At 43.7% G+C, this 24,294-nt stretch overlaps 1 protein-coding gene across 7 annotated transcripts in view; it reads right to left on the bottom strand.

The window, feature by feature from the left end:
* Positions 1–24,294, bottom strand: part of ARL15 (ADP ribosylation factor like GTPase 15) — a 272,573-nt gene that overhangs the window by 117,139 nt on the left and 131,140 nt on the right. Inside the window, exon 7 of one of the 7 annotated variants that reach the window (XM_064140474.1) lies at positions 15,043–15,151. The exons of the other annotated variants lie outside the window; for them this stretch is intronic. Within the exon in view, the coding sequence (XP_063996544.1) occupies positions 15,134–15,151 (18 nt within the window). The 3' untranslated portion in view covers positions 15,043–15,133. Of the gene's footprint in view, positions 1–15,042; positions 15,152–24,294 lie in introns of those variants that run through there. 7 annotated transcript variants of the gene reach the window in all.

The following is a 24,294-nucleotide window of genomic DNA, read 5'->3' as shown; positions in this document are numbered from 1 at the left end:
TGACTGACACTTGAAGAGAACTTTTTTCCCCGTCATGTTCTAAAGCCCGAGTCAAAGAGTTGTGTACCTTCACTTTCACAATCCTTAAAAATGTCCCTGAAAGCCTTTCTCAGATGATCACACTTCCACTGTAAGTGTTGCTAAGAGAAGGTGGTACTACTTCTGTAATATATATTTAATTTTGCTCTAAAAACTTTTTGAATGGACCAGTTACAGTCAGGGGTTTGGAATCCATGGTTCAGTTTCCACCATTCATGTCTGTCACTTCAGGCTTAGTGCAAAATCTTGCTGAACTTGCCCAAATGAAGTCTGTTGTTTTGCTGAGGTTTTGCGGTTAGAGATGGAAGAATAAGAAGGCTTGTCCACTGGTCTCTCTGCTCCCGAATAGTTGGAGAGCATTAATTTCTTCTAGGTGGCCAAAAGAAAATTGACAGTGGAATTTTTTTGTCTTTACTGCATTAAAAAAAAACAACAAAACCACATTACTATAGATTGCCAAATCATTAGAAACCTGAGAGCAGACCTGTGAATAGTATTTTCCTTAACTGTAATTGCCAGAGATGAGTATTCCTGCTTGGTCTCCTTCTCCTGCTTTCCCCTTTGTATTATCTGGGATGAGTGCATTAGGTGATCAAGCATTCCTAATCCTCTAAAGCCTCCTGTGGTTCTCAAGTTCTTATCTCCTTTCCTAGCTGTCTTGCCCCCTCTCTGTGTTAAAACTGGGAAGCGGACTCCTTCGGGATGGTATGAAACTCAGCAGCCGTCGCTGGTGCAATGTCATTTTTTCCTGTCACTAGCTGACTTTCCAGTAGCTTAAAAAAATACATGTATATGATTAAAAACAAACAAAATCCCCACAGCTACACTCCCAGCACTCAAACTCCACACATAAAAAAAGACCCATGAAATACTTGCTTGGCAGCATTAAGGGGATACTGCTTGGTTGAAAGCAATGGGATTTGAAAATACCAGGAAAATTAAGATTGTGAAATCTGCTAAGCAATAACCACTGAAAAATAAAAACAAACCCAACTGATTCTCAGAGATAAATTAAGTCTTGGATTCCCCCGATGACTTCTGAGCTGTCCCCTCCTTAGTGACCTCTTACTCAGGAGGGAGAGGAGAGAAATGAGACAAGTCACACGTCTAGACTGAAGTGATTCTGCCTCACAAGTTTTTTTTCCTCAACAATACAGCCTTGTGCTGCAACCCATTAAATGCTTAGCCTGTATGCAGGAAAGAAGCATGAACTCAGGATTTCTTTCTTCTCAGAGTACATTTTCACCTAACCACTTAGAGCACCTCTGTGTCATTCAATTCCTGCCCCTTCTTGAGTAAGACGAAGCAGCTTTCAGAAGAGCGCACACTTCCCAGCACAAGCAATAGAAGACATTAGTGCCCAAGTATTAAAACACAGATTTCCTTCTGTAAAGTGAGAGTTCAGCCACACCAGCACAAAGGGCAGAACTGGACACCAGCTTCCATGTCTACATCACAGCAAAACAACTCTCTTTAAAAGCACAGATCTTCCCTTCCTATGAAAATTCATGCTGGACACAGTAAGTTCAGGCTTCCACCACAACCTCAGTCTCTGTTACCTCTAGGTGTACGAGGTCAGATTGTTCATGCAATGTGTGTCAATCCTTGTGCCACTTTTTTGCTTCTCTAGAAAGATGTTATTACCCAAACATCTGGATCTGTTCTCTTCTCTATAAGCTAATGAGCAACACCTTATGAGCTGTATATGCATCTAGAGATGCTGTGTATGTCTGCAGTTACACACGCTGCAGTGCTGAAGGCAAGAGAGAAAAGGATACTGCTTATGTTCTCCTCACTTGATTGTGGTTTATGTTTCTCATGATAAAGAACAGGACCAGTGAAATCTACACACACTATAAAGGCCTGTTTAAAAACTACTCACTTCATGATCTACACTAATAACTAATAGCTAATAACTAAATCCTGCAATAACAGATTATCTGATTAAAGGCTCCTCTAACATAAGTAGATAAATTTATCATGCCTACAGGCATAAGTAAGAGTACAGCTCCAAACTTGTAATAATGTTTACTTATTGGTCTCTTTCTCAGCTCAATAACATACACTAAGGAAGCATTCTAATAAATTCATCTGCCTCTTGTACTTCAGAGGAGGAGGGAAGAGAAGGAAAAAATGCAGACATCTCCAGTTTTTGTCTAAGCCAACAATTTAAAAGGGGTCTATTACAGTACACTTGGCTCCTGAAGGAACTACTCGAGTACCTGTCATATGGCATGCCAAGTTCTTTTAAACTCTCTAAACAGGTTTATTATTACTGCTCTACAAAGTCTGCAACAAGTCTTGGCAGACCTACCACTCAACAAGAGGAACGCTAGACCAGATGCGTTTAGGATCCAGCAGCTCAAAATTGCCACTTTCCACTTACAGGTCACCCTTAATCTCCTCTACTGACCTTGCAAACCACGGTCAGGCCAGGGTCTTGTCTGCATTAGCAAGACAGAGAGATGGAAACGTAAAGAGAGACTTCAGCTGCCAGGCTAGATCTTCTTCAGCCAGACTCACATTTCTGGTACGTTCGTTAGTCTTTGGTAAGTGTAACCTGAAGGCAAACCAAAATGGCTAAATGCTCCTGGGCTGTCAAAGGACAATAGACAACCAATGTTTCAGTTGATATTCACCACAGTGCTGGCTGGAGGACGTGCAGGTGTGATCTGTACCCTCCTCTCCATATCCTCTTTTCATCTGCCTAACAGAGAACATCCGGAATGACAAAATCATCATGTTACAAGTGGCCAGGATGTCACTGATAATGACTAAGTGATCAGTGACAAGAACCTCACCCTACCACAATCATTAGCTTTCAGTTGGTCATGGAGTACAATAATGTAGTAATGCATATTAAAAGCTATTTGGTAGTTTTTGGATCCCAGAATTGGGACAGAAAGATTTTAGGAAAGAAATGGCCTATGGCAAACCACAGCTCTAGCAAATTTGGGTGGTACACGGAGTTAAAACAAAATAAATATTACTACCAGTGGCTGGTTGAGGCTGAAGGCTCCTCAGAAGTTTATAAAACCAGATAAGATATGGACAACAGATAACACTTAAGATGAGCCAGCAGTGTGCCCAGATGGGCAGCAGAGCCAATGGCATCCTGGGCTGGCTGAGGAGCAGTGTGGGCAGCAGAACAAGGGAGGTTCTTCTGGCCCTGTGCTCAGCACTGCTCAGGCCACACCTTGAGTGCTATGTCCAGTTGTGGGCTCCTGAATTGAAGAGAGATGTTGAGGTGCTGGAAGATGTCCAGAGAAGCGTGACAAAGCTGGTAAGAGGCCTGGAACACAAGGTCTATGAGGAGAAGCTGAGGGAGCTGGGGGTGTGCAGTCTGCAGTAGAGTTTCAGGGCAGAGCTCATTGCTGTCTACAACTCCCTGAAGGGAGGCTGTAGCCAAGTGGGGTTGGGCTCTGCTGCCAGGCACCCAGCAGCAGAAGAAGGGGACACAGCCTCAAGCTGTGCCAGGGCAGGTCTAGGCTGGATGTGAGGAGGAAGCTCCTGGCAGAGAGAGTGATTGGCATTGGAATGGGCTGCCCAGGGAGGTGGTGGAGTGGCTGTGCCTGGAGGTGTTGAAGCCAAGGCTGGCTGGGGCACTTAGTGCCATGGTCTGGTTGCTTGGGCAGGGCTGGGTGCTAGGTTGGGCTGGATGAGCCTGGAGCTCTCTTCCAACCTGCCTGATTCTATGATTGTATTGATTCTATTACTTCACAAAGTGCAAGAGACAATATATATTGTGAGATTTACATCTGCACTTGCTAAAGTGTGCATTTTCTCACCTATTTATGGAATCTTCTCTTAGAAAGAGAAGCAACCAAACACCAGAGTCTATTTTAGTATATTATTAGAGGGGTAAAGTACATTGATGAATGCAGACTAATAAAGGAGTGAATTATCCATGAATATATTGACTGAAGGAATATCAGAGCTGACAGTGGGGTTGGGTGATGTGTGGGTTGTTTTTTCAAAGTAAAAGGGGGAGTGGAGGTGGCAGAAATTCACACCCACATTTTGATTAAGGATTAGGCTGAAGGGCAAAACATGATGAATTGATGAGGGAAAAAAATAAGTGTGCTGGAAATTCTAAGATCATTTTCTAACCCCAAAGTATCGAAATTGATTTATACTATTGAAGAAACTTGAATTACAAGGAACAACTGCTGAAATAAGTTTGGATGTCCTTTAAGGGAATAAAAAGTCATCTATGGTGCAAATTTCTAGGTGGTTATGGAATAGTAAGATTCCACCGTGCTTTTCAACTGTGTGAAATTGCATCTTGGTCAGCAACAATGAGTGCTTCTTCAGAAAATATGCTTCCCTTTATCCTGCATGCCACTAGTTTCTCACTAGGCACACTAAAGACCTCTGAAAACCAGACAAAATCTGTCTATATTAGGAAACAGCTCAACATGATGATCGGTTCCCAGAATCGGCTAAGAAGACAGCAGAGACACTTGATGTTGGTGTTTGGGTTGTGTGTTTTGCAAGAGCTGAGATCCCAGCAGAGCAGCAGGGTTTACCGAGCACAGAAGCTCAAGCAGTCAGCACTACCCACGCTTTTAACTAAGACCCTACAGCCCCCTCAGAAGACTTGGAGCTGTCCAACCGTCCTGCTCATGACCAGCAGGTGCAGGACAGCACATGATGCCATAGCACATCCACACGGCCTCTGTCTTTTGATGACTACAGCACTCTAACATCCCAGAATGCCCAGGCAGTTTTTTCACTTAAATCACATGCTTGGTTCAGAGAGACAAAGCTGAGATCTTTAACTACAAAGTTCACAGACTAGGAGCATGCTCCTCCAAACTAGGGAGTATCTGTTGACCACTTCAGCAAAGACTGTTTTTACCAGGACAGCAGCAAGAACTATCTGAGACATTACAGGGTCTAGCACGGACATTAGGCATTCTACTTCTTCCTTTATACAAATCAAGATTCTTAGCTCAAATCTGGATGGCCTCATGAAAACAAGCATCGTACAGTTGGTGCTCTAAACAGCTTATGTACACTTATTCTCATCTTAATGACAAAGATCAACAGTTGGAAAGGTCATGACTGAGACCTCCCAGGACGACGAAGAAGAGCTACTAATCATGCCACAAGTTATGCAACTGCTGGGGAGAAGTTCAAAAACCGAAGCAGATTGCTACAAAGACAGGTTTATGTAGAACAGATAGATATCTACATAACTGTAGGGATAAATACCTGTATGCACAGGATCAGCAGACAGAGACAGACACCGTTCTCCTGAGGGGAAACTCAGAACCTCGAGACACTACGTGTGTTTCGCTCTACATGACCACCACACACCTTCCTCTGTACCTCCAAGGCGAATACTGGGATCTGACTCAAGAGTCTGGTGAAAGCCAGATTATCCGTGCCAATATCCCAATAGCATTATGTCAGTGAGGTGAAAGGATAAGCATACAGGAAGCAAAGGGGGAACACTACCAGGGGATAGCAAATTCATTAGGCAGAACCTCCTTCTGAATAGGAACGTTTCAGTTCAGGTCACATCACACTGCTAATCAATGAACAGCTTTCTCAGGACAGCAGAAGAACAAACACCTGGTGTGAAACAGGCCATAAAGTGGGTGTTGTTTCTTCCAGTAACACGAGGGAATACTCCAAATGACACCAATGTCCTCGACATCTTTCTGAACTTAACGCCAGGACATGTTTGGTTACCCTTGCAAAGGTAAGTTAATTTGCTTCTTTCAACAAGCATCTCATACATTAGAACTCCTTATTAATTAATGTCATTGTTCCATAGCAACTTCCTTTATGCTGTCACAACAAAGACCTGTTCCATCATAATGAGATTGCATAAAACACACACCCTCCTTAGTTGTACAGCACCACCTAAGATGGTCCTTACTGTTGTGGAGGGCCTGCAAGGCCTGTACAGAGGCCTCTCTATGCCTCTACATGCCTGGACATGTTTTTCTGCCAGGACCCCTGGTAGTGAACAGGGTTGTGTAACACACACACCCCCAGTCCATGTATCCCTGGGGTCCGCCCATGTGATCCCCATATTTGGGAGAGTCCAGGCAAACAGCTCCTGCCTAAAATGGTAAATTTTGTCTCACTGCCAACCTGATTGGTCACTCTGATGGCCAAAGGGCCATGAATCTTGGCCCACAGTCTATAAAAAGGGGTGCAAAGGTGCACCACGTGTTCAGACTCAGCTCTCGTCAGATCTGTTCAGACTCATCTGTTCAGATTCAGACTCATCTCTCTGACCCACCTGCAAGGATCAGCTATAGCTCTGACCTGCACCCGAAGCACTCAGCCACTCATACCTGCATGCTCACTAAAGCACAGACCTCGTACATTGATTGAATTCGCAGTTAACCTGTCTGTGTACCTTAGAAGCAGAGCACGTTCAAGCCTGCACATGATACATATATATAAGGAGACGATAGCCCCCTAAGCCAGCTGTGCATATGAGTCAGCTACCTTGCATTTATCCATGGAGCTCAGTCTCCCAGCAGCCTGGCACACACTGCATGCCCGCTGCTTTAGCCTGGAGAGAACCAGGAGAGCAGACCTTCTGGATTGTCTGCTAATCCACACACACACGGCCCGCTAGCTGTGAAAGGACCATGCCAGAGACTGCACAGACATTCTCCTCCTGTTCCTGGAATCCTGCCAGCTGGTCATCCCTGGATGCAGCACCCAGCAGCATCAAGACAGAGATCGTCCCACGCCAGAAGAACAAAAGGTTAGAGAAACCTAAGACCCCAGAGACTGGGAAGATTTATCACCCCCCCCTCAAGCCAGGAAGATTCCAGCCCCACAGAGTCCACAGCTGATAATCCTGGAAGTCCGGACACTGGGCACAGGCTGTGACACAACCCAGGAGGGTGATCAATAATTAAGAGCCAGACTTCTAAGCAAGCTTTGATTCTTTTGCAATATAAGTTACCTCTGCCTTAGAGCAGACAGAGTTTTCAGCCCCTGCTGGGCAAACAACATAGTTCCCAAGCGGCATTAAGCCAAAGGGAAATCTCTCTCTGTCTATAGTTTATAATTGAATGTTTTGACAGTTATTAACCAGATCCCTGTATATATCATATCCTAATTGTTTTCATAAATTTGCACAAAAGAACTAAACAGTGGTTGGGGGTGGCAAGAGTTTGTAAATATTATTTTTTATAATTAATTTTTTATATAAAATTAATACCACCTCAATTAATTTCTCTCCTCCGCCAGACAGGCATAGGTATCAAGATCCCCCTCCGCAACGCTTACATAAGCTTCTTTTACAGAGTAGTTCTATCAGAACACGCACACCTTTGGGACAATCACGAACATGAAGTTGCTTTCTTCATCTTAACAAAGCTGTTACTAAGTTTTTGCTGCTCTTTCCCTCCTCAAAGGACTTTTTAAGCATTATTCAACGAGAGAGCTGATAATGAACATGCTACTGTGCAGAAATCCCATGCTTGCAGCAATGCCATGGGCTAAGGCTCCAGAGGGGAAAGGAGCCCAAGAGAGTTGGCTAACTTTTAAAGACCACTTCTTCCAAGCCCAAGCGAGGTGTGTGTCCCTGAGTAAAACATCAGGTAGCTGTGCTAGGAGACCTGCATGGCTGAGCAAGGAGCTCTTGAAGGAACTCTCAGGGAAGAAGGAATCTTACAATTCATGGAAGAAGGGACTGGTCACCTGGGAGAACTTGGCTGAGGGACCTGGGGCTTTTTAGTCTGGAGAAGAGAAGACTTAAGAGCGGATTTGATAAATGTTTATAAGCATGGGAAGGCTACCAGGAAGCGGGGGACAGGCGCTGCTCACTGCTGCCTGGGATAGGACCAGGAGCAATGGATGGAAGCTGCAGCACAGGAGGTTCCAGCTCAACACAAAGGGGAACTTCTTGACTGGAAGGGTCCCAGAGCCCTGGCACAGGCTGCTCAGAGAGGTTATGGAGTCTCCTCCTCTGGAGCCTTTTCAGGCCTGTCTGGATGTGTTCCTGTGTGATCTGTGTTAGATAGGATTGTCCTGCTCTGGCAGAGGGGGCAGGACTGGATGATCTCCTTGAGTGCCTTCCAACCCCTAACTTCCTGTGATCCTGTGTGATCCTGTGAACTGTTTAACAATGCTCAGCAGACAATTGACTGCAGAAAGACATGTCAGTGCACATATGGCAGGTGGATGAACTATGCACATCTGGATTACTTTTGGCAAGAAATGCAGCTAGGTGTCTAATGCCAAGTTTATCAATTTGTCATTATCAATATCTGCCTTTCTTTAAAAGATGTCAAGGATTCAGAGTCATATTTTCTGTTTCTTCATAAAAGTTCCAGTGCTTTACCAGGCAGCAAAGCAGGTGACAAAACACACTCCTGAAGTTGCCAAACACTGCATAGAGCAGGACGATGTTCAACTTGCCGTGCATGTAGGAGCAGCCAAATTGTCAAGTCAACTCTAGTCTTCATTACTTCATACTGATGTCTAGTACACAGAGCAGGTATACAAAACTTAACTGAAAATTATCAAAACAATTTGGTAAGTTCAAAGAAAAATAAACAAAAACTAAATAATTGTAAAAGTGTCAACCTCATTACTAACAGCAATTCCTTGTTTTTAGTGATAGTGAAACAAGAAAATGAACCACATCTCCTTTGCTTGGTGAAAAACAAAGTTAAAAAAAAAACAAAACAAAGCAAAAAAGTAAAATCAAAGTTCAGAGGCACACAGAGATTACACCATCTTGAAAGGAGAGCATAAAACTGAAGGGTGAGTAGTCATACTTGTTCTTCATTTCAGTCTAACAAAAACAAATGAAGCAGAAAGAATATATATGGATTAACACCTGCCATGTGCCACGAGCACCAACAGCAGTATGGAAACAAACTAGGAGACTGAAAAGACAGAGCAATTGTGCTCAACAGAACAGAGACCTTGACCAAAGAGGCCTTTATAAATCTAGAAGTAGTTAAAAATATATGAAAATGAGAATCTCATTTTGTGTTCCAAAAAAGTCAACTTGCCTTCTTGGGAATTAATTCAACAAGGGGAGAAGGAAAATAAGTATTACTATTGTGTATTGACTTCCATGTAAACAAAAATGTAGTTCTATGAATTCCAAGACTGTTCACTGCTTAAAAGAAGGCAAAAAACCACTTGGCTGATGGTGTGGGGTCTTTGCTAGAAGAAATTGCACTTAGATTTAGCTGAATGACCTCATCCACAGTCCTCTCCTGTCTCTGAGGGGGTCAAAAAGCTCATTCTGTCTCATTTACATTGGCTAGATGTACAGAAAGACAGTGCTAATCCTGAATAAGTACAAATATATTTATGTATCTCTTACATACACATGCTTGACTTCTTTTTAATGAAGCTAATGTTTGTGGGTTTTGAATGTAAATGAGTAACTCACTTTCATACTCTAACTAGTGTATGAATACATGAACTACAGAAATATTTCTATGTGCAGCTGCAATAGGTCCTTAACTATATTAGTAAGACACACAAACAAGTGAGATGTATAATAGTATTTATTACAGATCCTTAATCAAAGTTACGCTAACATTGGTCACTAACTAACTAACGTGTTTCAGAACCCCAAACTTTGGCATATATTCTGTAGAAGTAGTCAGCACTTGCATTTCATTTCAGACACAGCCTGATACATGGAGACAAAATATCCAGTCACAATACTTGACGTTGTAAAATGAGGAACTGATTTGCCATCCCTCTGACCATTGCCTCTGAATCTAAGACCAAGTTTTAACTTAGCCAAACGTGAAGCTGAAAAGCTGGAGTAAAGCAGCAAAGACACAGTAGAATTAGTTTCCCTCTTGGACAAGCAATCTCTCCTCTGGTAAAGAGTAAGAATCACAAACTGATGAGGCTTGTGGGGACAACAAATTTCATACCAGTGTCAGGACAAACACACTACGCAGAAGGATGTCATGAGGGTCTTTGAGAGGTTCACTTAAGATGGCTTTCTGTTTGTTTATATTTTCCTGCTAGGTCACTTTGTAGTGGATCACAGTACTTGTTTCTCACCATGAGTAATTTCTGTCTCTTGCCTCCAATACCCCCAGAAGTTTCACTCTTCTTTATGGGAACCCAAAGCAAACATTAAAAATTTGTTATAAATGTTTCCCACCACAGAAGGAATTGGGAAATTCCCCTGACAAGAATGCACACAGCAGTACCTTAAGCAGATTATTAAATAAATAAGCTGAAAATCTCTTTAAAAGGATAAATGCAAAGTGTTGCGTAGCAGGAAGAAATTCTTAAGCAGGTGAATAAGAGCTGAATAGGCCAGGAGCTAGGTACAGCCTAAACTGCCAATGCAGTGTACAATCCCCACTGCACACGTGACAGCAATTACTGATGTGCCAGCTACAACGAACAGAGGGAACCTGATGAACTCAGCTGGGCTGTGTTTCCCTTTGGAATGCTTTGAGCAGATGCACAATAGTTTGAACTGTGTCACAGTGCCTTTCATACTGTGTAAACACGCTCAGATGCAGACGAATTTACTTGCCTGAATATGCTGATGTAACTTGAACATTGAACTCTTTACCAGCAGAGGGGGAACGTCTGTTATCATTTCTTATAATGAACTCCAAAGGCAGTCTTCAAAATTCATTTTTAGCTTCTAACGCATTCTTCTTATAAACAGAGTCATAGAATCATAGAATGGTTAGGTTGGAAATGACCGCAAAGGTCAGCCAAGTCCAGTCCCCTGCCATAGGCAGGGACATCTCCCACTAGAACAGCTTGCTCAAGGACTCATCCAGCCTGGTCCTGAACACCTCCAGGGAAGTTGTGATCGAAGATCACATTGGGTGATTCCGTGCTCCACAACCTCCCTGGGCAACCTGTGCCAGTGTCTCACCACCCTCACTGCAAAGAGCCCCTTCCCAACATCTACTTTCAGTCTCCCCTCTGCCAGTTCAAACCCATTCCTCCTCCTCCTGGCATTCCCAGACCTCGTCAATAGTCCCTCCTCAGGCCTCCTGGAGCCTCCTTCAGATCCTGGAAGGCCACTCCAGGGTCTCCTCCAAGCCTTCTCTTCTCCAGGCTGCAAAGCCCCAACTCTCTCAGCCTGTCCTCGGAGCAGAGCTGCTGCAGCCCTCTGAGCATGTTGCTGGCCTTCTCTGGACGGGCTCCAACACTTCCATGTCCTGCCTTGTGGGACTCCAGATGGGGTGTGAGGAGAGCAGAGCTAAGGGGCAGAATCCCCTCCCTTGCCCTGTGCCCACACTGTTCTTGCTGCAGCCCAGCACAGGGTTGCTATCTGGTCTGCACTCACACTGCAGGCTTAAGTTGAGCTCTCCATCACCCCAGACCCCCCAGGGCCTTTTTCTCAGGGCTGCTCTCAGCCATTCCCCACCCAGCCTGGAGGTGGTTTTGCATATATAAAGGACTAGGTAAATATTCCTATTTTCCATGGATACTGAAGACAGAAAACTTAAACTGGCTGATTGCTCTTGTTGCTTTGATCACACCACAAGCCAGCATTTCTACAGCTGCTTCTAAAATTTCCACATGCACCAGCATGACTCTGTAAAGGGAACTTTACACACTCGGGATTCTTCTTGACATTTGTTTATAATTACCTCTTACCAGTTTATGTAACTCCTTTCACCATCACAATCTTTGAATCTTTATTTTTCTGCCACAGAAATCAACAGTTCTTCCACCTGTACTTGGACCCTCAACTTATTCAAGCTACCGACTGCCACTGTCATCCAACAGCAGTTGTAAGACTCTCCACCTAAGTACATGACCTCCTTCCACAAAGCCACCTCTAGACTTGTGCAGCAAGCCCACAACAAAGACAAGAAATGAGCCTATATTTCCTAACATCCTGATAATTGTCATGGCATCTCCCATTGTAACTAACAGTTATTTCTCACCCTAACTTGCCCCTATCAGAAGCCTCCCTTGGAGTAAGCCAAACTGTGCAAGGCCAAGTGCAGGGTTCTGCACTTTGGCCACAATAACCCCAAGCAGCACTACAGGCTGGGGACAGAGTGGCTGGAAAGCAGCCAGGAGGAAAGGGACCTGGGGGTACTGGTAGAGAGTAGGCTCAAGATGAGGCAGCAGTGTGCCCAAGTGGCCAAGAGAGCCAAGGGCATCCTGGCCTGCATCAGGAACAGTGTGGCCAGTAGGTCAAGGGAGGTTCTTCCGCTCCTGTACTCAGCACTGCTCAGGCCATACCTTGACTGCTGTGTCCAGTTCTGGGCCCCTCAATTCAAGAGAGATGTTGAGGTGCTGGAAGGTGTTGAGAGAAGGGCAACAAAGCTGGTGAGGGGCCTGGAACACAAACCCTATGAGGATAGGTTGAGGGATCTGGGGTTGTTTAGCCTGGAGGAGGCTCAGGGGTGACCTCATTGCTGTCTGCAGCTGCCTGAAGGGAGACTGTAGCCAGCTGGGGTTGGTCTCTGCTGCCAGGCAATCAGCAACAGAACAAGGGCACACAGCCTCAAGCTGTGCCAGGGCAGGTCTAGGCTGGATGTTATGAGGAAGTTGTTGGCAGAGAGAGTGATTGGCACTGGAATGGGCTGCCCAGGGAGGTGGTGGAGTTGTCATACCTTGATGTGTTGAAGCAAAGTTTGGATGAGGCACTTAGTGCCATGGTCTAGTTGACTGGATAGGGCTGGGGGATGGGTTGGACTGGATGATCCTGGAGGTCTCTTCCAGCCTGGTTGATTCTATGATGTGTGCACCACCAAGTTAAACAACTAGTAATTAGCCTGCATAATGAAGAATCATATTACAGTATATCAGCTGTCAAACATCTAACTGAAAAATTGGTCAGTGGGCACCTGCTGCAGAGTCACCAAGCTGGAAATTTTTCCACAGAGGTATATAGAAAATTATTTTCAGTATACACAGGTTCTTTTTCATTTCCAGTGCGAGACGTTGCTCATAAAAGATGCTGTAGATTGGCATTTATTACAAACCAGTAGTGGCAGTTATAAAATCAGCAACACCAATCCAATGTAGCCCAACAAAGATGTTGTAAATAGGTTTGGTTTGTTTTTCTTTTTTATGGAGCTATGATTAGAAGTAGCCTTTAAAACTCCTCCTAGGTAAAGCTCTACTTTAAGGGTGAAAATGCTTTTGAGCTGCAGGATGTGTGCCAAGCAGGAAAGCGAACCTGAGCACGAAACAGACCAAAAACTCCCAAACAAACAAAAAAAAATCCCTGCCAAACCCCCAGCTCAAGCCCCCGGCCAACTTCGCCAGAATCTGATCCCAGTGCTTAACTGTGCCGTTATGTTGTGCTCGCACAAAACTTTGATCATAAATTCCCTTTCAGAGGCCAAAGTGAATGACAATAAGGAGGCAGGTTTCTATGGCAGGCCAGCTCCCCTAAAGCTTTCAATGAGCGTATCAGCTCCCAGGGGCTTTAATTTGCTTCTGCGGTGGCCTTTGTTTTTACCTCCTTTTAGGAACGGGGTGACTACATGACACACAGACAGCTACTCTTTTTTCAGTGCTCTCTGGTACAGTTTTACCTCCCCTTAGACACACATTTGTGATGCGCAGTGCTCACCGGTGCCGACTTGCAGAGCACCACTAACAGGTGAGGCACTGAGCTCCTAGCACGGATTCCCGAGCACCAACCCTTTCAGTTCTTTTGAGGAGGCAAATATGCAAACACAGCTCTTATTTGATATTTTTTAGCATTCTTCTTCCCACTCGGCACTTAGTGACATTAGCAGCACACTGCCTGTAAATATTCTTCTCTCTGCAGAACTGGCTTCACAGGGAAAGGAGAAAAGGAATTTTCTTCTTTCAACAAGTGCTGCAGATAGGAGATTTCTGTTCCCAAACACTGCACAAATCAGCCCTCCAAGCAACAAAGACTCTGACAGAGGCTGTGGGACTGGTATTCCTGATCAAATCTCCCACTGCTGTAGAGAGACATCCAGGGCGCAGTCAGAGGAGAATGCTGAATTTGTAGCAACTCACGAAGTTTTACAACACTTCTGGCAGAGCTTTCCTGCATTGCTACAGAACTACATCAGGTTCTCTCTGAGTCTTTCGTGGGGCTCAAGCTCCAAATTCCTTTAATAGGCAGAAAATTGTCACAGTTTCCAGCACTGACACTTTATACCATTCTTCATAAAACTCACACAAACTTGACTGCTGAAGAGCCTCATCAGTCTAAACTATAAACAAAGTCACTGATGAGTCAACAACTAAGGTCCAAAAAAAAAAGAGCTGGGAATCACCTTTAAAGCTTCCCTTTTCACCTCTGGAAAAAAGGAGGAATTTTATCACAGCTTGCAAGCAACTCCACTACACAAACTAGCTGCAAGTTTTTGCTTAGAGTTGTTAACCACTAGCACTTACACTCTGCGTATTAACACATGCATCTATCAGCACTTACAGTCTGACACTAATTCTGAACTACTTTCAAATGGAAACAATTTTTTTTCTGCACACAAGATGCATTATAAGTCTGTTAGCAACAGAGAGCAAAGCAAAAGAAATGGAAATAACTGAAATCCTACCAACAGCACCACAGAATTTTAGTGAAATGACTAAGAGTGTGGACTCCTGATTGATAATCCTGAGCAAGGCAAGCGAACGTCTCCCCTTGGTGCCAGATCACAAACCCAGACAATGCACACTCCATTCTCCAGTGTTTTCAGTTACTTGGAGCAGGTTCTCAGAGTATTTGAATGGTACTTTTCAGAACACAGAACCTGGAACAACTCCCACGACCAGAAAACCAGTACACTGCTCAAACGACCCACCTGGCTTCTAGAGTCAGAGCAGACACCACCGTGACCAGCACAGCAACCTGTACACTGCACCGGACTCCTTATGAGGACCTCTGACAGCGCTGTTCCCTATTTCGCACCCATCGGGGCCTATGCATGTCAAAGCACTCTGATGTCAGATAAGTAGCAGCCATCTAGGACAAAGAGAAGAAATTAGATACCGAATGACAACAGTGACAGCACCAGCTGGGATGCCAGTCTTGTTATCTGTTCCACTTGTCCAAACCTTTTCATCTGGATCTTAGCTTCTGCTTTAGATTCAGACTCTCACTGGAATCTCCAATGACTAGATGGCTGTTGCCTTCACGCTGGTAGCTGACATCCTACAAGGGCTGAGATTCCTGTAAAATGAAGAGTAGGCTGTTTCCTTACCTCAAAGATAACAAGCAAATGCACTGAAAAGCTGAATGCTCCAATGCTACACCTACTATTTCGCTTCAGTTAAACATCCAAGTACAGGGGGCAAGCTGCCTGAGAAGATCCTGACATCCTTCTGGCCAAAGGAAGGGGCGGTGTAGCTCCAGATCAACTCTGGTTGTCTCTGGTACAACAACTTGTAGCTGAAGTCTCTCTAATTCAGTTAGTGGGGGTGTGAGAATAAAAAATGGAGTGGAAAGATTAGAAATACAATTATGAATCTGAATCTTCCTGAGGAGGAGGACAGTTTTGCAAGATACTTGCACCTGAGTAGCCGGATTTCTCATCTTCCCTCAGCCGTAGTTCTGTCTAGGACCAGTGGTAAATTCTTCCTCCTTTACTACCTCTGTTTTTCTCTTCCAAACTGTCCCTGCCTGAACTGGCTTCTAGAGAACAGTGTTTTAGGGCACAATCCTTAGCTATCAGATCTTCTCTCCAGTACAAAGTTGGTTATGGCCTACCGACTCTACATAACAGGTTTATGAAGTGATGCTTACAGTACACTACCCATTCAGTCTTTAATCCCCGGACGGATATTTGGATTCATGCACCTACACACATCCTGATTGGCTACATGGAAGAGGATTCAAGTACCAGACCACAACTGAATCACACTAACCAGGCTCTACATTTCCACTGCCTGACACACTCAATTTTTTTAATTCTCTCTCAACCAGGTTCTACCAAAAACTGAGATGTTATGTTGCTGACCTACCATTTGAACACAGCTGCTTCTCAAGCATCCATCCCACTGCACAGGAGTCAAGAGTCTTACGATCTGCTGCCTTACACATGCACAAAGCACATCAGCCCGATCCTGGGGCTTTATTACCTGCAGGAGCAGGATGCTTAGGCTGTCACCTAATTTGGCCACTAACAACCATCTTTCTAACTCAACCACACCATTAAGTAAATTGCAGCAAGCATGTAACAACCCAAAACCTTCATTCAGTGGTCCTGATTTCAAAACAGGCAGTTCTTCAAACAATAAACATTCCTTCTACACTGCAAATCAGTGAAAGGTGATCGTTGAATGCTTGGAGAGTTTGGAGAGCGTTTGGAAGTAATAAGCTTGCTAGAAACTGCTGATAAGCACACTCCCTACAACAACTGGCAAGGAGATACCCAAGCATGCAGTTCTGCTTCCTTTCCAAGACATAGTATTACCATCCCCACCTTCTTGTTTATGCAGGGGAAGGGTGGCATTACTGAATTAATGTTCTTACATAGACAACGTATTTTTCCTGTTGTGCATGACTTCCAAAAGGATGGGTTGCCAAATACATCTAAGGAGCACTCTAAGACCTTTTTTACAGCTACCAAAGTCTGCATTGTCAGAGTCCATAGGCGTAGCATTACACACATTTTTATGCGATGTATTAGCTGCTGCATGGCCAGTTTAGAACATCTTTAGAGGTGTGTCTCTCAAATACAGCCTGAAGACACAAATAATGACTTCAGAGAAACGTTAAGAAGACACACCCATCTTCTTTCACAAAACAGCACCCATAATTACTTCTAGATTTTGGTTCTCCTATTTTGCTAAGCCCGAGAGGACATTTCACATCAAAACTGACATTGGATAAAACCTGCAGGAACTGCAGTTTCACCTGCATGAAGATACAACGTTTTGCTGCGTGTTACATACTGCAGCAAAGAGAGGAGGAGGAAAAAACCAATTCAGTGCTGCATTTTAGTACCTATAGGGAAAGTTAAGATCTCTGCCTTTCAAGAAGTGCTTTCTTAACAAGCAGTTATGAGCTGCAAAAAGACTGAATTTGGTTGCATCACCTCTTCTCTTCTGAGCAGCCTTCCTCAGCCAAGGAACAGTATTACCTTTAAAAAAACCCTTGATATTTTCATATAGTACTTGGTAAAGCAATGTGAAAACAACTTCCATGGTGACAAACTTTCTGGGTTTCTTTTAAGAAAGAATTTCCAGACACTAAGCTGCAAAAACTATTTGCATCTTTAAGACAGCCAACGAGAATATATGAAAATGTACCACGTTCTTCAGATGAGTAAGTAATATTTACTCTTCCACTGCCTGGAACTCACAGGATCAGTATATTAATCTGCTCATGGATTTACTTCTGTTTATAAGCCAGTTTTGAAATATTGCTCCAGTGTCTTGATTCCTAAACAAACAGCCTCCATTTCTTTCCCAGCAAGATGACATTAGTCTCCTCTCACTGACCAAACAGTCTGCAATACACAGATCGGCAGAGATGACTTAATTCAGCCACACTGAGTAACTGAATAATTAAATCAAACAGAAGAGCTAATAAAGAGTGTATGGGCACTGCACAGACAATGCTATTTAGGGAATGGAGAAAGTCAATGGAAAGAGAACAGCAGTGAAGCTTAAGTGTGTTTTGAGTCAGTATTCTGATTTGTTAAACATTTTCCCATCATTTTATGCCCTAATAAGTTTCCATTGACTAACATGACCTGAAGCTACAGTGAAAGCTAGTGAAGAGAGGAGTTTCCTACAGTGTATCTCCATCGAGTTGCTGCAACTAACAATCAGTTAAAATAATTGATACAAAGGAAATGTAGCCTGGTAAATTCTTTTTGTGACTTGTCTTCCAGTCCAGCAAACCTTAAGCTCCTTTAGACACCAGGGTGTTTCACAACAGGGAAATTCTGTATGAAAATTCTATTAATAACTGAATTTCACAACGCAGTAAAAGGAGGAGTGACACACTGGGAAGGCCCAGGAGAAGCACAACACTCTATATAGAAAATGTGCTTCGTTTCAACTGCCCTGCAAACGTCAGTTGTCCAGGAGGTAAAACTACACCCTACGCTCGTTGCGAACTAGCAGCGACCGAGAGGAACCGAACGCGATCCAGCACCGCGCATTCATACTCGCTGCAATGCAAGCACAATCCCAGAGTCTGAACGTTGAACCCTGGCATCCTACTGTCGTCTTCCTCTAACTTCCTTAGCGTCAACAAAATTCTTTGACTGATGGAGTTCCCTTGATCATTCCTGAAGTCAGATGAGCACATTTCTCTAAACATAAAGTCAAACGTTCTCAGCATATTCGCCAGCCGTAACAAGGCAGGCAAAGATCGATACAACAAACTGCCCACACAGCACAATCTGAAAGCTAACACAGCCATATGCCAGCTGTGGAAAACTGATTTTTGACAGCCTTCAGGAGTAAGAATCAATTAGTGAAACTGGTAGCAGACAGAAAAAGTACCTCACCCTTAAGACCACCCATTTGCTATATTACCTACTGCTTCAATGCACAATGATAATATAGCTAAGAGGCTGCACTTCATTTTTTACCAAAGCCACCCAGACCAGAAATAGCAATGACAAAAGTTTGCTATGAGTTGAAGGCTATCAGTGCAACAACTTAAAAGGATATTCTGCATGGTAGTCGCACTCTCCAAATCAGGAAGATTCAGGCCAGGGCCAATAAGCAAGTGAACGACATGGAAATGTAAATTCAAAAACACCTGTCTGCATCTGCTTCTCTGGGCAGCTGTGAAACAGCAATCAGACCACTGCAAAAATCAAACAGGAGCAAGAAGGCATAGGCAGGCTAAGAAAGACAGGCTGTCAAGGCCAATCCAAGCATTAGGAAGCAACATCTAGTATCAGGGGAAAGCAACACCTCAGTTAATGAGGGTAATGCCTTTTTTTTGGTCTCAGAATTTGTGAACGTCCATTTAAGATAACACTGCGCTCCCTTCATGACCACTGGCAGGCAGATTGGCGTTTTGTGTTCGCTCTGTGAGAAACAATGAAGAACAGAATATCCCAAGCCAGTGCTCCTGGGCAACTGACGGTGGACTCTCGTTTTCACACAGCCTCACACACGCGCACATCTGCGTCTGTGCGCAAGCCCTCGGTAAACACACGCCAAAATTTCAGGTTAGAGGAACACGTGCACACAGACACTCCACGGATCTCAGAATAAGCAGCACGGGCACATAATTAAGGGGTCCCCAGGGCTCATAAAGAAAGTGCAACGACCTTGTTAGTGTTTGGCCTTTCTTTCGCACCCAGTCTCATTGTAAAACAGTCACCCATGAAAGCACTTTAAAAAGCTGGTTTTCTTTTTATATTTACAGCACGGCGTTATAATGTGTCTTTCCTGTCTGAGAGAAGCTGGTACTCCTGTATATCTTCCTGGCAAATTCAGCACCAACCACGAACTTTGTCATTTACAACTTTCAGAAATCTGAATGGTCTCGAATACCAGGATTTTCAACTTTGCAATTTAATGACAACCCTGCCTTTGGCCTTTCCTGACCCGTTGTGAAGTAAATCAGGCACACTAATGTGGGCTAACAAGTCTTTTTCACACTGTTCGATCACCCTGCATCTTTTTTCTCCACAGACACCGCCTCTCTCCCACTCTCTGTCTAGCCATCCTCCCTCAAAGCAAACAAAATGGTCACTGTAACCCTGCATTACTGCTCATTAGATCACAGGTTAGTCAAGTGGAACTGCCCGAGGTTCCCAAAGGAGAGCTATACTTCAAAAATCTGTCCATGTCAAATGAAGAAAAACCCCTGAGCGTGGGGTCACCCAGATCAATGATCAAAAGAGACTGAGAATAGTGGAGGGAAAAAAGAGAGGAAAAAAAAAAAAGGCCAAAAAAAAGCCTTTTTTTTTTTGTTAAAAAACAGCCTTCTGTATAATAAATCAGAATACAAAGATACTAAGCTTTTTCTCCCCCTTAACAACACTCCATTTTGGCTTTAAAATGGAATACCTTGCTCTTCAGAGGATTTTCCAAGAGCAAGATTGTTTTTGAAGTGTTAAGAGTGCTATTTTAACAAACCTCACGACTACCTTAAGAAAATGAGCAAGAGAAATAAAAACGGAAAAACATTATTGGTGATTTTCTCTCCACTATATTACTGTTTAATTATTTGAAAATGCCGTTAAAAATTGACCTTTGTTTTCATTCAGTTATGACTTCCATTTAAACAAATGATGTATTCTGAGCTTCAGGAGCAGCACCACAGGTGTGGTGTTCACAGGAACAGCAGCCAACCAAAACTACACAGTTTGAGCTCTCCCGTTACGTGCCAGATGTGCAGGCACGTGCAACACCCGATGAACGCGCAGCACCCATTCTCTAGCCTCTGCCATCTTTTAATGATGCATAGCAATTCATTAAAAAAACCTCAAAAAAACACAGAAAAGGCTAAAATGACAACGAGACGTACATTAACTTTACCTGCAAGTAGTGAAATCTGATGCACAGATGAAACAACTCAATGAAGAGCAGTGGCAGTGTGACAAAGTTCCCTGCAGGCATGTGCCTCTGAAAGCAATGCTGGGTAGCCTCTGGTTGCCCGGAAGGAAACATGACAAGATTAACCCACCTAACACACTTAAAATACATTTAAAAGTCACACAGACAGCTTATTCAGAATGAGTCGTGCACTCAAAAACAACAGACACTGGGCCACCGGTGGAGACACTGCTGCAGCTAAAGGGACCTCAGTGTTCCCTACACTAACACTGACAGAGCACCTTTCCATGTGCAGCGCCGAAGGGCTTCATTTTCCTGACCTAGAGAGTAATCAGATTTTACTCTCTTACTGCCCTTATCTGCAAGCAGAGGCATAATTAGGAAAGAGGAACAAAGGTATCTAAATTGGCACAGAGTATTTGGTATAGATTTGTAGTTAACAGTAGTAAAAGTGTTGCTGTAGCTTTGTTCCATTGCAGTAAACCAAAGGAAAGAGGTCCTTGAAACACTCAAACGTTTCATACAATTCAGGTAAATAATTCTTTAGCATTTGTTACCACGGCAACATAAACTCAAAATGAGAAAAGACACCAGAGAAAGTTTTGAAGCTGCAGTGACAGAGAGACAGGTGGGACAACTTAGCTCTAAATGAGTAACACAACTGACCCTAACGGCGTACACAGCAGTTCCAATTACCCTCCTCCACATCCGTGTGTGGATGAGATGAGCAGCCTTTTAAGGAAGCCCATGCACTGGTGCACACTCTGCTCTTAGGGGCTTTGACAGTTTACTACTAAGTACACAGTGCAGTGCACATGGGTACTTGAACAGGGAACTTCAGCATGCGTTACCTTTAAAACTGTCTTGAGTTTTAAGACAGCATTTCTGACACCAATCCATGGCTAAGCAGGATCTGAACCGCTGAAAGTAACAGAGAAGATTAGGAAAGATACTGAGAAAACGTGTGTGCGTGTCCCCCTGCGTTATTTAATGCACTTAGTACTGTATTCTGGTAAACAGCGAGGGGGAAGAATGGCCTACTTTATTTGTGCAGCCCTTGACGACTTCAGCTGTTCAGACTCCGGCAGCCTAAGCTATTACTTCATGTCAGACTGCCACAACACCTTGTATAAACATCTGAACTGCTTGGGAAAAAACATCTACACTCATGAAGATTCCAGCAGAAGTAATGATATGCTGTGGTATCAAGCAGTCATGGTGACAATAATGCAGCATAATCCAAACTCTGCTTCGAGTCTTACAAAGACAACTGCTCCCAAGCGCTAGAGAGTCTGCTCCTGCTGAGTAACTCCAAGAAGGGGACGGGAGAACGGTTTCCACTTGACACAAGTATGATTACACACTGCGAAGAAGTGACTTCAGAAGGAATAATGGACACTGTTCTCAGCACACATCCCTAGAGAAGGCCTCCAGTGGCATGTTTTACAGAAAAACTGCAGTACTCCATTCTCATTCCTCCTGGACTGTGGAACCTTTCCCCATTTTTGGCCTTGCAGAAGTGCCTTTCCATTCTTAATTTGTGTTTTAACCCGAGCTTGGTCTCCAATCATCTCTTCTGCCTTTGTGACAGGAAAATAGGTGCAAGCGATATGTCACCAGTGCCTTTCCATTCCTCCTGTTACTCTTTATCTTTGGACTATCTCATTTTCAAAACCCCACAATGTCCTGTCCAACACCAAAGCACAACATGAGAACAAACTTTGATGTTTGGCTTCCCTTGCACCCACACAACATCTGAGTGTTTTCCTGAAGCATAATGGCCTGAAAGAATCCAAGTGGAAAAACTCACAGTTTAGGGCTGAGGAGTAGCTAAGATATTCTCAGCCCTAAGCTGTGGGTTTTTCCACTTGGACTCTTTATCCACCATGCACTATTTGCATACTCACAGGTGTGCTCAAGCATTTCTGTCCAATTCTAAGTTTCTGGGGACACTCAACTCAGTTCCTTGCAGACCTAGTTCTTTGTCAAGACAGGACTGGAAATGTACTAATGACAGAACCCTGTTAAACAAGTCACACTGAATTCTCTATGTCACCTTCTCATAAATAGCTTTTCATTAAAAAGCAGGCTTTCATAAATTTTTTCATTAAAAACCAGATTTTAATAAAAGAGCAGAACCATTGTAGATAGATTTATTTACAACTCTTGTAAAAGACTTGTAATGACAGGCCAAGGGGTAATGGGTTTGAACTGGCAGAGGGGAGATTCAAAGTAGGTGTTAGGAAAGGGTTCTTTGCAGTGAGGGCAGTGAGACACTGGCACAGGTTACCCAGGGAAGATGCTGTTGGGTGATTCTGTGCTCCACAACCTCCCTGGAGGTGTTAAAGGCCAGGCTGGATGAGGCCTTGAGCAACCTGTTCTTGTGGGAGGTGTCCCTGCCTATGGCAGGGGGCTGGAACCAGATGAGCTTTGAGCTCCCTTCCAACCTAAACCATTCTATGATTCTGTGATTCTAAGACTTTCCCATTCCTTTTCAGATCATATTAATGTCTTCTTTCCTCACTATTTGTGCTAGTTTGAAGCTAGCCAGAATGTTTTGGTGAGAAGGACTAGATTACAGGCTGCAAAAGGAAAACAATGGTGATGTCTACTTCCCTCATAGGCTTGCTGAGATATATAAGAACAAGAATCAAAACACAGATAACTCATTACTCTTACTAGGGAGTTCCGAGCTGCATCTCTCTCTCCAGCCTCTCTGCCATTTCTCTGACTAACTCACTTTGCTTCCTAACCCCCTGGACGAACCTCATTCTTCCTTGGGACTGGGGTAAGGTTGAGAGAGGTAGGGGGAGGGTGAAGGGGTGGCTGGGAGCCTCTCCTGGGGACTCAGGTTTCTGGGAGGGGAGTTGTGTTTCTGTATTACCTTTTACCTTGTCTATGTCTGTCTATAACTGTATATACTGTAACTATCTGCTTGTATATTGAGCTAAGCTGTAAATATAAGCTTCATTCCATTTCCAGAGCCAGCTGAGTCTAGTCTGGGGGATTCCCGGTGTGTGTGGGGGTCAGGGAACACCCAAACCACCACAATATTACTTCCTCCCATGCCAGTGACTCAAAGACACCAGACAAACCCAGCTTCTCCCAAGACCTTCCAGTTTCTCATTTTAATTTCTTTACGTGGTCATTTGCATTTTTCAGTAGTATTTACCACTCAGCTTAGGATGATCACTCTACCCATGCAATAATTAGAGCAGAGAGTACCTGCTAAATATGCACATGGAAGAGTCTCAGAACTGTGAGGAATTGTTTTGCCGTTCACATCCAGCTGGGATGTGGATGTGCTCGGGGATTCATTTATTTGTTATCACATTGTATATAATTTTACATTGTATTTTGCTCACATTGTTTTATGTTACAGTCTTTTTACCTCTAAATCACGCTCCCGACAGGTCTGCAGCCTTTGATCGGCAGCTCCTGTGAGATGTATAATAGGATTTATTTGTGCATTGTTCTGGACACGGCGAAACTAAAAATTCCTGGGTATCAGTTTAGCAACGTCCTCCTCTCCTGCAAACGTGCTCATAACTGCAGTTTGACAAATAACTCCTCTGTTCCTGCAAAGGCCACAGTTGTGAAGGAAGCAGCCAACACTCCAAATAGCAGAGTCCAACTCCAAAACACTCTTCAAATATCAGGGGATACACCTTGGACAGCAAGAAGTACTTGCAATGAGAGGATTGCAAATATTAAGGTCATTAAGGTCACTATGATCTCAAAACAGAGCAGGAATCCATATTTTGGCTATTTGCTGCAGTAATCTTGAAGATAAATCATTTCAGGAACAGTTTATAGAGGAAACCAAAAATCTGTCCCAAT

The sequence above is a fragment of the Pogoniulus pusillus genome, chromosome Z, assembly GCF_015220805.1.
Source record: "Pogoniulus pusillus isolate bPogPus1 chromosome Z, bPogPus1.pri, whole genome shotgun sequence".
NCBI lineage: Eukaryota > Metazoa > Chordata > Aves > Piciformes > Lybiidae > Pogoniulus > Pogoniulus pusillus.
This window is presented reverse-complemented; position numbering and strand designations above follow the sequence as displayed.